Source organism: Cherax quadricarinatus, chromosome 43 (assembly GCF_038502225.1).
Source record: "Cherax quadricarinatus isolate ZL_2023a chromosome 43, ASM3850222v1, whole genome shotgun sequence".
In the NCBI taxonomy this organism is placed as follows: domain Eukaryota; kingdom Metazoa; phylum Arthropoda; class Malacostraca; order Decapoda; family Parastacidae; genus Cherax; species Cherax quadricarinatus.
Genome location: NC_091334.1, coordinates 15,298,118 through 15,312,921, shown reverse-complemented (window position 1 = coordinate 15,312,921; position 14,804 = coordinate 15,298,118). Strand labels below are relative to the sequence as shown.

The 14,804-nt window shown below is 37.9% G+C and overlaps 1 protein-coding gene across 1 annotated transcript; it reads right to left on the bottom strand.

Annotated features, from left to right (window-relative positions):
• Positions 1-921: 921 nt before the first annotated feature.
• Positions 922-13,969, bottom strand: LOC128694284 (protein JTB). Its single transcript, XM_053784351.2, has 4 exons — positions 13,830-13,969; positions 12,239-12,393; positions 6,971-7,064; positions 922-5,377 (listed from the first exon to the last, which is right to left on the bottom strand). The coding sequence occupies exons 1-4, from the start codon at positions 13,883-13,885 to the stop codon at positions 5,215-5,217; spliced, it is 468 nt and encodes a 155-aa protein (XP_053640326.1). The 5' UTR covers positions 13,886-13,969; the 3' UTR covers positions 922-5,214.
• Positions 13,970-14,804: the final 835 nt, after the last annotated feature.

Here is a 14,804-nt window from a genome sequence, read left to right as displayed (position 1 = left end):
AGTAGAGTCTGCTATGCAGAGCCTAACAGGCAGTGCTCTGGCTATGACTGGAAGCTGATCTGTAGTACCATTGGTACTACAGATCAGCTTCCAGTGCTGGAGAGAACGTGAATCGCATGCTCCCTTCAGCACCAGGAGCCATTGTTCCCAACTCCACCCTCACCACCAGAATACCCATGCTGGTGTTACACTTGTTCCAGATTTATGGACAGGTGTTTGTGGCTTTCAAGTATAAGCTGACAGGCTGGGTGGTATCACACCTACCCATTAGTGCCCTCATCCCAGCACCGAGAGGTTACTTCAGTATGTGGTGGGGTTCCTGAGGAAGTCTCCCCAGGCATACACCTACTCCAATACACATTCACAGAGCAGGTACTGTACTTCCCACCTTCAGGACTAGTCCAGCTAACTAGTTTCCCTGAATCTCTTCATGTTACCTTGCTCACACATCAACAGCACATCAGATTAAATAAAAACACTTATTACTCAGGTTGTGAATCTACAAATCTGAAACATTCATATGTACTTACCTTGGAACCTTACACAGTGTGCTATTACAGCAAATACATGCTAAACATTACTTAACCTGAAAACAAACAGAAAAAGTTAAAGAAATTCAAATAACTGTTTACACACACATGCAAGGAAACATGCACACACATGCAAGGACACATGCACACACACACACACATACATGCCAGGAAACATTTACACACATGCAAGCACACATGCACACACACACATGCCAGGAAACATGTACACACATGCAGACACATGTACACACATGCACACACACATGAACACACAAGCACACACACACATGAAAACAGAAGCACACACACACACACATGAACACACAAGCCCACATACACACATGCACACATGTGCACACACTCAAAAGAATGAATGAAAAACCACAGCCAGGATTTTACTTTTACTATGAATGTAACAAATTTACAATTTCCCTGCAGTTATTTGCTTTGTTATGCACTGATTACAAAAAAATTAATTGACCTTATTCATCAAGTTGGCTATTACAGCTAATTGGCACTAGAGTTTTCAGAAATTATTATGAACCTGATTTTTAAATATGACACTACATTCTATACACGTTATTCAGATTAAAAAAATGTACGTGAAAAGATGTAAATACAGCCATTTCTTAAATGTTTATGCTATATAGTAACATGAATATTAAAATAAAATCTTCAAATAACCATACAACAGTCAGTTCAATGTATCAAATACAATATAGAGCAGTGTTTCTCAGCCAGACCAGCTACTAGTCATGTTATTACATTAACAGCACCGACTAGTTGTACAGTAAATCCTCGATGTAATGCACTCCTTTATAGCAGACCTCAGAAGTGTGGAACAAAATTTGCTATGTCATTTGATTTGGTTATGGAATTGTTACCAATCACTGAAAAAAATCTGTCTTTCAACTAGAATTGGTATTACCAGCCGCTCCTCCCATCAATCAGTTCTATCAATGATTTACTGGCTTGCCCTGCTCATGATTCCCAGGGGGGGCCATGGCTCACTGTTTGAGAAACACTGGTTTATAGGATATCATCAACATGTTGTACTATATATTAAACTACAAGTGTTTTACAAACCTAACATTTTCTTAGTTTACTGAAGGATAATGCAGCAGTGCTTTAATTAACATTTTTGGGGAGCCACTATAATGACTAATTACTCAATCACACAAGGTATTATACGAAAAGAAAACTGTATGAGGAACTGTTTTCTTGCAGTGGTACCTTTAACACACTACAGCTCAACAGTGGTACCTTGATGAACATACTACAGAACAACAGTAGTACCTTGAACATACTACAGCTCAACAGTGGTACCTTAATGAACATATTACAGCTCAAGTGGTACCTTGATGAACATTACTACAGCTCAACAGTGATACCTTGATGAACATACTACAACACAGCAGCAAGGTTGACTGCACTCTAGGTATTATGATTTTCTTCAATACTGTATAATTACACCCTTGAAGGTGTGCTTGATGTTGGCAAATGGCTCTTGATCCTATTAAGTGAGGCTACCCTCACCTTTAGATCAAGCCTCATTTCCACTCTTAGGGGTTTAGAACTTGTTCATCTATAAAATAATTCACCCTCATCCCTGAATGGGCCAGATAATCAATGGTATAATCCTGTGTACCCTCGTCCTAGTGAGGAATGGATAATCCATGATATACTGTACTACTATACATTTGGAATAAAAATTATGATGCTGAAGGGTATTACGATATCACTAACTGTTATTGCTACTAATGTATATGGCTATATTATTATTGTAACACAACACAGGATCCAAACTCAATATGATTTCTGTATACATCCAGAATGATTACTAGGTGCTGGAAAATACACATACATGTTTAAAATAATGAAAATATATACAAACCCTCCCTTTTTAAAGTACATATATGTGTATTGATAATGTTGATTAACTTTAAACCAGCCATTTATATGACTAGGTTGATCAATAAATAAATTACAATAAATGTTTAATACACCAGGTGCAATACACAACTAAAAAAAAATAAAAACTGTGCTTAAACTAAAAAAAGTTACTAAACATACATGAAATTAGGGGTTTAAACTTTTAGTACTCAGTACAGGACATATCAATGTGGAATGATCAAAATATGAGTTGTCTTACAAAGACATCAATTATTCTTCCAAGGAAAAATGCAAAGTTATCTGTATAGAGACAAGAAAATTGGATGCATTCATAAAACTATCAAATCATCAGCAGAACTGAGAACAGGACATTTCTCCCAGAAATAAATGGCAGCCAAAGCTGAGGAAACAATATTATGCTCAGTTTTAATGTATAACTGAAAAACATGTAAGAATATGATATAAGCTTTCGTCACTTTTCAAAGCCACTAGACATGGTGATCAGTGTGATTATTATATTCAAAAATAGAATTAAACCTGTACAGGTCATACAGTGCTGCACAGAAGTGAAAGAGATAGAATGGAGAGGTTATGTGAGAGGTGTAAGTGTTGAGACAGGAATAGAGTACTGCAGCTGATAAAGCCAATTAACATTAGTTAAGAAGCCAGAGTGTGATTGCAGCAAATTTGGAGCCATCAGAGAGGAGGGCAGACAAAGCAAGCACATTAGGGTGGGTCAGCTGGAGAATATTTTTAAAAAATTATGATTTTTTAGTGTGACGGCCCCCTGCCAAACTAGTGGTTAGATTGTTAACCTGCTGGCCGGCAGTACCACTGGGTACGTCATCAGACCCAATGTGGGGACTGCTGAGCCGACCTTAGAAGCAGTATTCACCAGACCACCTTACGGTGTATATCAACTGGTCTTAGAGGCAGTAGACAGTACTCACCAGACCACCTTACGGTGTACATCTACTGGCCTTAGAGAGTATTTACAAGACTACCTCAAGGAGTACAATTGTAGGTGATGTCTACGGACTCACCACCGACTCTAGTCAACTGTGGGCCAAGTCATGCTGACGCTGTTGTAGTGTGGCACTGAATGAAGATAGGGTCGGAGTGTGACACTGAAAAAGGCTGGGACCGTAGTGTGACACTGAAGGAAGTATGACAGAGTGTAACACTGAAGTACGATAATAGGATCATAGTGGAACACTGAGAGACGAGGGTGTCATGTGACACTGAAGGAGACAGGATCGTAGTGTGACACTGACGAATAGTGTCATGTGACAGATTGCTGGCCTCTGAGAAGAAAGACGCTATGCGGGTGATAGCCGAGTGTGTGACACAGAGACAAGGGTGTCAAGTGTGACACAGTAGACACGTGTGTGTGACGCAGAGCTGACGCTGTTGTAGTGTAACACTGACAATAGTGTCATGGAGAGAAGGAGCATCACAACACGGACAAGGGTGTCGTGTGACACAGAGAAAGAGCGTCATAACAGATAAGGGTGTCATGAGACAGGAGTGTAGTATAACTCCATGTAATTAGTGACTGAGTGTGACACAGTAGTGTCAAGAGTTGTACCCCTGTGTGTGGTAGGGTCGTAAACTAATTATAATTTATTATTTTAGGATTTATATGTACGTATATATCTGTACAAAGTAATTATAATTTATTATTGTAACATGTATATATATATGTACCAGAGATAATAGGTTTTTATTAGATGTTAATATATTAAAGATTATTTATTATATAATACCTCTAGACCAAAGATTGTGTTTATATGCTAGTAAAAATGATAAATTGTTTTGTGTGTATTAAGTATCCCAAACTTTTATATTACTGCACTAGTGGAAGGACAACTAGTGTTTTTTGTAATATTTAGTGTTGACTTATCACTCACTTAATTCTTATATTCAATGCACCATTTCTCAATTTCATACAGTGTGAAGACATCCACTTCCTTTATCATATATATTCTGTCATTTTGTTCAACTCTTAAAAGCTGTCACAGAAAGTGCAATTGCTTCATTATCAAGGAACTTGCTATGAGGTAATTAGAAAAAAATATTAAATCACTCATTTCATATCAAAGTTTCCATAGTTTACAGCATACCACGTTTTGTTACAAATGAGCTTTAAAACACCAAGCATCAAAACTTAAACAAAATGACAATCAGGTATTAAAAATGATTCATCATTACAGAGAAAGGCAGCAAAAGTTTTGCACAGAATGAAGAAGACAAAAGTTGATTAAGGTGCTGCATACCATACAAAATTTGGAAGAGAACAGTTACAGAACTGAAGAAATGCATAGCAAGTTACGTATTTACACAACTGATATTCATTTTTTTTTTAAGTTGGGCTGTCTTTAAAAAGTTAACCATGGTGTAATACAGTTTAGTTTAATAAAATGTTAGCTTATGTAAAAAAATAAAAAAATTAAAAAATATTATGGTGCCTAGAATTTCTACATTCTCTTTATGACTCTCATTATCATCTTCACAAAGCAAGCTAAACCCACGTCGATTATTTAGCATTTGCATTTTCTATTTGATTAATCCTTTGTTCCAGCCCAATACAAAATTAAATTTTAATGTTTAAGTAAACCTAATTACTACTTGGTTGATTTACTTATGTGTAAACCTGTATATTAGTACTCATTAGCATTTTTTCACTACTGTACTATTAGCTGTGCAGATATAAATAAAATATGGGTAAGCCAAAATATTTTTGAGATTTATTTACAAAAATCATCCTATCTATCATCTAAATAAATAATCAAACACCTGCAGCTACCTGCCGTTGTATTCTCTGCACAACACGATGGTCGAGGATTTTTTGTCGTGCCATTGTTGCAAGCCCAGCTACGAAGCCTACTACACCCACCACAGCTTCAAATGTCCAGAAGTGTCGCTCTTCAAGCCACATCACACGGTCACACCTAAAGAGCATTTTTATTATTATTATATTATTACATACATGGGAGGCAATCAGAAAAGAATAAAAAGGCACAATACCATGATTGCAACAATAAACAAATAACCCCCACACAAGGGAAAAACTCATGACGATGTTTCGGTCTGACTTGGACTACTGATTAGTCCCACACTGTGACACCAGTCAATAGTCCAAGTTGGTTCGAAATGTCATCATAAGTTTCTTTCTCCTATGTGCGGGTTATTTGAGGCAATTAGATATGATCTGAGGAAGTGGAGGGTAGTTTCAATTCTCTGTACCAAACTCCCTTCTTGTATAGGGTATAGGGTACATATTTTACTATCCTTAAATAATACATCGTGACACTTATGTAAGCAACTAAACCATACAGTGTGTATAACTATATTTCAGTTATACAGAGATAAGATGCAATTGTAATAATACACAGTATAAAATAGATACAGTATAAAATATATTGTAAAATACAGTGTAAGTTACAGTATAAAAAGGCACAGTGGTATACAATAGATACAGTAGCAATCAGAGGTATACCCAACATTCTTGTTTTCTCATTTTTACTACATCAGCCACTTATTTGCAAGGTAAAGTGACTCAGAGAAGAAAGCACAATTGCCAACGTTCTTTCAATAGCTGTCTTGCCAGAAGTGCACGGGCATCACAGTTCAAATGACTCACTAAAGTGCAACTTACTCATTCAATAACTGCTGAGCAACAAGTGCTGCGACATCATGGCAAATTCAAACGACACTTTGAACTACAAAATTCTCACCCACTCTACATCCATTTAATACAGATGTGAGCTTTTCTTCTTTCTTTCTACAAACCGGCCATATCCCACCGTGGCAGGGTGGCCCAAAACGAGAAACAAAAGTTTCTCTTTTAAACTTTAGCAATGTATACAGGATAAGGGGTTACTAGCCCCTTGCTCCCAACATGTTAGTTGCCTCTTACGATATGCATAGCTCATGGAGGAAGAATTCTGTTCCACTTCCCCATGGAGATAGGAAATAAACAAAAGCTAGTAAGAAAATAAAAGAAAACCCATAGGAGTGTGTATATATGCTTGTATATGCATGTGTAGTGTGACCTAAGGGTAAGTAGAAGTAGCAAGATGTACCTGAAACCTTGACCTTAATCCATTACAACTGGCAAAATTTTAGCAGACAAGATTCTAATTTTAAATACTGTATAACAAACAGTTACCTAACCTAAAATTTTAATGTACAAACTGTAAAGTACAATAATAAAACAAAGAAAATTGTGGGAGGCATTTTGCAAGCTTGTAAAACTGGAATGACTGGAGGAGTTGTTTTTAGGATTTGACATGCTGTTGGAGTGTTAGTAATGGATTCAGGGAAACTGTTTAGTCTGACTTAAGTTTTGACCCAAAGAGAATAGTGACTGCATTTTGAAGGATGGGTGAAGATATTATGGTTCAGACGGGTACGGTAATCGAACTGCGATGTCTGTACACTTCTAGCAAGACAGATACTGAATAAACTAGTGAATGTGATTTCCTTTGGATACCCTAGAATGGTAGGAATTGGCTGATGTGGCATAAAAAAAAAGAACTTACTTTCGAAAGACTTCTCCAGTTTTCATGCATTTAACTTTCTGGCGATAGCTAGCAGACGTACACACTGCTGGACTGCCACTTTTGATTTCAAGGTCTGAAAGAAGCAATATCAAACAAATACTTCAACATACTGCAGTTTCCTAATTAACAGCATATCATAATAAATAATAAACAATATACAGTGGTACCTCACATTTCGAACAGCTCCCAACTTGAGCAATTATATAAGTGTATTTTTGTAAGTGCTTTCATAAGTGTATTTTTGGGGGTCTGAAATGGATTAATCTGATTTACATTATTCCTCATGAGAACAAATTCGTTCGGTATCGGCACTCGAGCAGCCTTCTGAAACTAATTAAGTTCATAACTCAAGGCATCACTATAGTTGAAAACCAGAATTCACATGCTACTTAATTCACATAATTTGATTATGTGAATTAAGGCCATGATAATGTGAATTCGATTATGCGAATTATAGCCATTTTGTAGATACGTAGCTTTGCTTATTCATTTTTCTGTGGTGCCCATTTTGGTTTTGCTTGGTGCTCTGTCTCTTAGTTAAAAACTAACCAAAAGATTTCTTATGAATGTCAATGCTAAGCAGATTACAATACCATTTAAAAAATATAGCTGTAAGGGAAGAAAGGAGGGGTAGGGGTTGTCCTCGAAAAGGTTGGAGGGAGGGGGTAAAGGGGGTTTTGTGGGCGAGGGGCTTGGACTTCCAGCAAGCGTGTGTGAGCGTGTTAGATAGGAGTGAATGGACGAATGGTATTTGGGACCTGACAAGCTGTTGGAATGTGAGCAGGGTAATATTTAGTGAAGGGATTCAGGGAAACCAGTTATTTTACATAGCCGGACTTGAGTCCTGGAAATGGGAAGTACAATGCCTGCACTTTAACCCTTTATCGTGCTTGGCCGGGAAAATTCGGTATTAATTACGTGTTTTTGGCGCGTGTCATACTTCGCGCCCCGCGCGGCCAGCTTCCCGTTCTTTAGTTCCAACCAATCACAAGCCTTCCCTGAGTCTCTTCAGCTAAGTACAGTTCGCTTCTGCCGCCTTCCCATTGGTTGAGAGATCAAAATATAAACACTAGCGGCTTGGCTTCGAACACACGCGCATTTTTCCCTCCACCCTTGCTAATCTACTCTTGGATTATACATTCTACAATGTCGGTAAGTACTGATTGTTGTGTTTAGTGCTTACATGAATAGTTTAGGCATATTTTGATATATACCTAAAGTCCGTGTGAAGCATAATATGAGTGTAGCATGCAGCTGAAAAAAGTGCAAGCATTTTAGTCCGAATTATTTCGGTATTGCGCGAGTTTCCGGGAATGTCCAATTTTAGTCAAATAAATATTTATAAAAAATTTTCAATTGCATATATGAACTCTGTAGTGGTCTGGATTTATACAGGAGGTTTCTATTGTCCTTCCAGTTCCATGAGAGGCTGTTTTATGGGGAGCAGTCGACCAGCAGGTCGAGGTATGTCTGCGTTTCTGAAGACAGTGACTCGGAACCAGAGGTAGACGAACCAGAATTGCTGGATAGTGGTGATGAATACTTGCCACCGGATGCACAGGATGCAGAGATGTCAAGTGATGATGAGGAGGAAGAAAGGGAAGAAAGGCCAGCCAAAAAGCAGAAAGTAATGAGGAAAAAGAAAACTTTTAGGATTGAGGAATACCCGGATGAGGAAGAGATCCATGAGAATATTGCTCTTCAAGTTTCATCTGAGTGGACCGTAGATGACATTGAAAATGATCCTTTGCCGGCATATGAACATGAAAAGCCTCTTGCAATTAGGTCTCCGTATGAGTATTTTCGTATGTTCGTTACTCCAGCCATGATAGATAACATAGCATATCAAACAAATTTGTATACAAGGCAACAAGACGTAAATAGTACTTTTTCAACAGATTCTGAAGAGATCATGAGGTTCATAGGTATTTTGTTGTTCATGGGTATTAATTCACTACCATCCCTCGAAGACTATTGGAAAGCTGCTTTTAGGAGCCAACAGGTTGCAGATAGCATGGCGTCTAAGAGGTTTAGGTACCTTAGAAGTCATATTCATTTCAATGACAACACAAAAAAGGATAATGACAGATTCTACAAAGTAAGGCCTCTTTACACTGAACTAACTAATGCTTGCTTGAAAATTCCAGCTACACCCAAGCAATCTATTGATGAAGTCATGGTTGGTTTCAAGGGTAAAACTGCTGGAAACCTAAGGCAGTACATCAAAACAAAACCAGATAAGTGGGGTTTCAAACTTTTTTGTCGTGCAAGTCAAGATGGACTCATACATGATATACTCATGTATCAAGGCACAACAACTTTTGACACACATCCCATACAGCTGCCACAGGAAGAATCTAAACTTCCAATAAGTACAAAGATTGTTCTGGTACTTGCACAAACTATGAACAAGACAAACACATCAGCAATCTATGCTGACAATTTCTTTTCAAGTATGCCTTTGGTCAAGCTACTAAGAGATAAGTATAACTGCAGATACACTGGAACAGTACGTGACAATAGATGTGGTAAGCCACATCTGGTGCCTATCAAACAAATGGAAAAAAACAGTGTGGTCAGGGGCAATTTTTGCTTCAACAACAATGATGGTGTCCTTGTTGTACGATGGAAGGACACCAAAGTTGTGACTTTAGTGACAACTGATATTGGGGTCGAGCCCATGAGTCTTGTTGAGAGATATAACAAGGGTACAAAGAGGAAAGAGAAAATATCGTGCCCTGCAGTCATCAAGAACTATAATGCAAATATGGGAGGTATTGACAAAAGCAACATGTTGGTGCATCTCTACAAAACACCAATGAAATCAAAACGTTGGTACATGCGGCTATTTGCCTATATTATTGATCTTGCTGTTGTGAATGCATGGCTGCTTTATTGCCGTGATTCTCGAGCAATAAAGCAAAAGTGTATGCAACTGAAGTATTTCAGGAATTCTATCTCTGAAATTGCAAGGTCTAAAGGACAAAACCTTAGAGGGAGCAGCCTAAGAACAACTCCAAGACCTTCACCACCTAATTCACCATGTACTTCCAATGGTGTTGGCATAGTGAAACCTGGGAGGGGAACACGTACAGAAATGCCTGATGACAGTGTTAGGAAAGACATTACTCTAATGCACTTCCCAATGGCAGGGCAAAGGCCGTTTACTTGCAAGTATTGCAGCACCTCGAAAAAAACGGTAACATCGTCATTCGTCTGTAGTGTATGCAAAGTAAATCTGTGCATAAAGACTGATAGAAATTGTTTCACAGACTTCCATCTTGCCAATTAGCAATATAGAATCATTGGTCTTCCAAATGAATCTCAGGAATATAGGGATTGAAACTTGCATCACTTTGCAATTTGGCATTGTTGATATTTGCTTCCTTTTTATATTTTTGTAACAATTAAAAAATGTTTTGATACAAGTTCCATTTATGTTTTTTATATTGTCTGTTTGTATATTAAATTTAAAAAATTGTTTTGGTGTGTTTTATTAACAATTGCAAGTTTGCAACATAAAATTTTTTAATCACTTTGTCGGGGGCGGCCTAATATTTTCGGTCTTCGGAGATTGGCAATTGCTCGAAAACTAACCATCAGAAATCAATTTATATGGGATCAGTGACCTTGTATTGAGTTACTCTATCCACCATAGGGAGTTCAGTTCGAATTTCAAATTTTCGGACCCCTTGCGCGATGAAGGGTTAAATGAGGGGTTTGGGATATTGGCAGTTTGGAGGGATATGTTGTGTATCTTTATACGTATATGCTTCTAAACTGTTGTATTCTGAGTACCTCTGCAAAAACAGTGATTATGTGTGATTGAGGTGAAAGTGTTGAATGATGATGAAAGTATTTTCTTTTTGGGGATTTTCTTTCTTTTTGGGTCACCCTGCCTCGGTGGGAGACAGCCGACTTTTTAAAAAAAAAAAAAAAAAAAAGAACCTAATAATATGAGATTTTTCTGAAATTTAACTATAGTATACTATACACGTAAAATACAAAAGATAATAATAATAATAAATCTTTATTTCTACAAGTACATGTACAAGGTAAACAGGCCTAGATGACATTAATGACATACTACTACATAGAAAGCCCCTTGTTATGCAGAGCATTTTGGGCAAATTAGGTTAATTTCGTCCCAGGATGCAACCCACACCAATTGACTAACACCAAGGCATCCATTTTACTGATGGGTGAACAATGGACAGCAGATATCTTAAGGAAACATGTCTTGTTTCCAGCCATGCCAGTGATCGACCCCCTGACCACAGTGTGTGAGCTGAGTGCGCTAGCGATCAAGCTACGGGATACAGTAAGTTGAATGTGTCAAATTTCTCAGAACGGTATCTGAAGCTCCTAGATTCACATCACCTAAGCTCCATAAATTCTGGGGTCTAACTGTATAACAGAGAGATCTGATTAAATCAATAATAAAAATATATATTGGCAACTCATTAAATTATTTTTTAAATATAATGCAACTACAGCATTTTTTGTAAGCCACTTTTTGACTTTTCTAAAAAATATATGTAGTTTTAGTTATCATCATCTATAACAATATAAATAATTTTTTTTCAGTTACCACAAGTAAAATATAAATAAATACATATACAGTGATATTATATTTTATTTGCCCATGTATAAGTTACATCATAGCCATATACTAATACTGCAACATGATTATTATTATAATAAAAAAGGAACACCAAACCCACTAGGGTCTCATATTGCAACAAATGCTCCTTTATACAAACTATTTAAACATGCCACACACATTTTCCCCTCATTCAAATATGCTCCTTAAATATTCTTAATGTTATTCTTTTACACTCATCCACTGCATTCCCACTTGGGCACTTTTGTTGTACATCTATATTCAAAACTTTAAATTTGGCCACAATCTAAGTTTAAATTTAACCGGGACCACCCTGTTCTTTAAAACTGGGAACTTTATTTTTAGTACAGTACAGTGGACCCCCGGTTAACGATATTTTTTCATTCCAGAAGTATGTTCAGGTGCCAGTACTGACCGAATTTGTTCCCATAAGGAATATTGTGAAGTAGATTAGTCCATTTCAGACCCCCAAACATACACGTACAAACGCACTTACATAAATACACTTACATAACTGGTCGCATTGGGAGGTGATCGTTATGCGGGGGTCCACTGTACTTGCATTTACAATCCTCCTCTTTCATTATATACATATAAATCACACAAAATATGAAATAACTTACCAGTGCAAGGTTGACATTCTTCCAATTCTTCCATTTTTTCTACAATCCAACAAAACTCCCGCTGCGTCACATTTGGGTGTGGAGTTGTGTGGGTATGAGGTCGAGTGTCATTGGGGGCTAGTTCGTTCTCCACAATTAGCACAAGTACGGATAAACTATAGAGAAAGCAGTAAAAAAATAATTTGTGAGAATGTTGGTAGAATTACCGACAATATGTAAAGTAAAAGGACACAAGTGCAACTAATGTGACATTTTTATTGTGGCAACGTTTCGCTCTCCAGGAGCTTCGTCAAGCCGTTACGGCTTGACAAAGCGAAACATTGCCACAATAAAAATGTCACATTAGTTGCACCTGTGTCCTTTTACTTTACAAAAAATAATTTATTAATTTGGTTTAACTTCATTGTTTTAGGTGACTGATCAGGTTAAGTCATGCAGCAGTATTATATCATCAATTTAAGCAAAAATTGAGCAATCTAGTTACAAATTTTGTACTAAAATTAAGTTGGCACCATGAAAAATTAACATAATTTGCATTAGCCATTGTATTTAACCAGACATCAAATACTTTCTGTACAATTATAAAATATGGAAATGGTGTCATCTTCTCTAGTAATGGATATGAAAATAGAAGATTCTAATAAGTATGGAAAACAAAGCAAAATGAAATCACTTTAGGTTATGTTTAATGGAAATATTTCCTAGAGGTTAGACAGTGCCTTGAAGAAAGGGAGACAATTCAAGGAAAGCAAGGGTTGCTCCAAATTCCTTGAATTAAGAGCTCTTCACTGGCATTATGGCACCTTCCCTTGAAGGGTGCAAACAATATAAAAATGTCTAAAATACAATTAATATAAAAATAAATGTAAAAAATCTGTAAATGTAACTTGAACAGAAATAGCTACTTATTTTCCCCACAACCATACATGAATCAATTGTAAGTAATTTGTATTTAGAAGGAAAAAATACAAAATTAAACTTGATTATATTCATGGGAGAAATCCTAACCTATAATGGTTACACAACACTTGAGAAATAAGAGATAATCAGGCATGATTCAAGGAAGGGCAGAGCAGCTCAAATTCCCAGAATAAAGCATTACAGTATAGATACAAAATTAACATGTTTAGACTTCACCAAAAATAGCTACAGGTCCTCAAAGAAACCCAAGATGAATATAATTACACTATTACTTTCTACATTCAAGGACTGTATAGTCCTTGTGGCTTAGCGCTTCTTTTTGATTATAATAATAATAATACATTCAAGGAGGGACTGCTAAACCCATCAAATTTATATATCGAATGAGGATTGTCATTAGCAAATTTGGAGAAAGTATTAAATCGAAGGGGGTCATGCAATGCCCGGACACTGGGAGGTTTGATCCATGGAAGGGAATGACAAGTTGGCTTCCTTGGATCAAGAGCCCCTCGTTAGGATCAAGGAACCTCCCTTGTGGAGAGAACCTGAGAAATGAGGCAATCTGGGTCGAGCTGAAAAGGAAGGCAGATCCAATTCCTTGGAACAAGGATCCCTTACAGGCATCAAGGAACCCCCATGGAGATAAATAAGGATTCAAGACGCAACTTACCCAATAAGACAGGCAATGGCTATAACCATTCGCTTCTTGGAACAAGACTCAATCATCTTGTTGGGGGTTTATAGGGCTATTGCAGTGGACCCCGTATTGAGCACTGCTTCCCGGAGCTGTGTGAGTAAGTTTATTCAGGTACAGGTATACATAAATACAGTTACATAAATTTTAATACATAGCACCACACGTGTAGATTACCTAGGATAACCCAAGAAAGTCAGACGAAGTGCAAGATATACTGACAGAATAAAGAGAAAGATCGCGGTCAGCAGGACTCGAAGCCACGTCAGGAAAGGTTGACAAGGTTCCGCAAGGTACGGGCTGGGGAAGAAACATCACTTGTGAACCTGGAGTTTACCTGGAGAGAGTTCCGGAGGTCAACGCCCCCGCGGCCCGGTCTGTGACCAGGCCTCCTGGTGGATCAGAGCCTGATCAACCAGGCTGTTACTGCTGGCTGCACGCAAACCAACGTACGAGCCACAGCCCGGCTGGTCAGGAACCGACTTTAGGTGCTTGTCCAGTGCCAGCTTGAAGACTGCCAGGGGTCTGTTGGTAATCCCCCTTATGTATGCTGGGAGGCAGTTGAACAGTCTCGGGCCCCTGACACTTATTGAATTGACACCCCTGCTTTTCATTGGGGGGATGTTGCATCGTCTGCCAAGTCTTTTGCTTTCGTAGTGAGTGATTTTCGTGTGCAAGTTCGGTACTAGTCCCTCTAGGATTTTCCAGGTGTATATAATCATGTATCTCTCCCGCCTGCGTTCCAGGGAATACAGGTTTAGGAACCTCAAGCGCTCCCAGTAATTGAGGTGTTTTATTTCCGTCTCAATGAAAATAAGTAATTTGTCTGACTTTTTTTTTTAGTTATCCTAGGCAACCTACGCATATGTTGCTATACTTACTCTTCCCGGGGGCCTCCCCAGTTTGCTCTTCCTGTCTATTGGGGGCCCCCAAATTTGCTCTTCCTGGGGG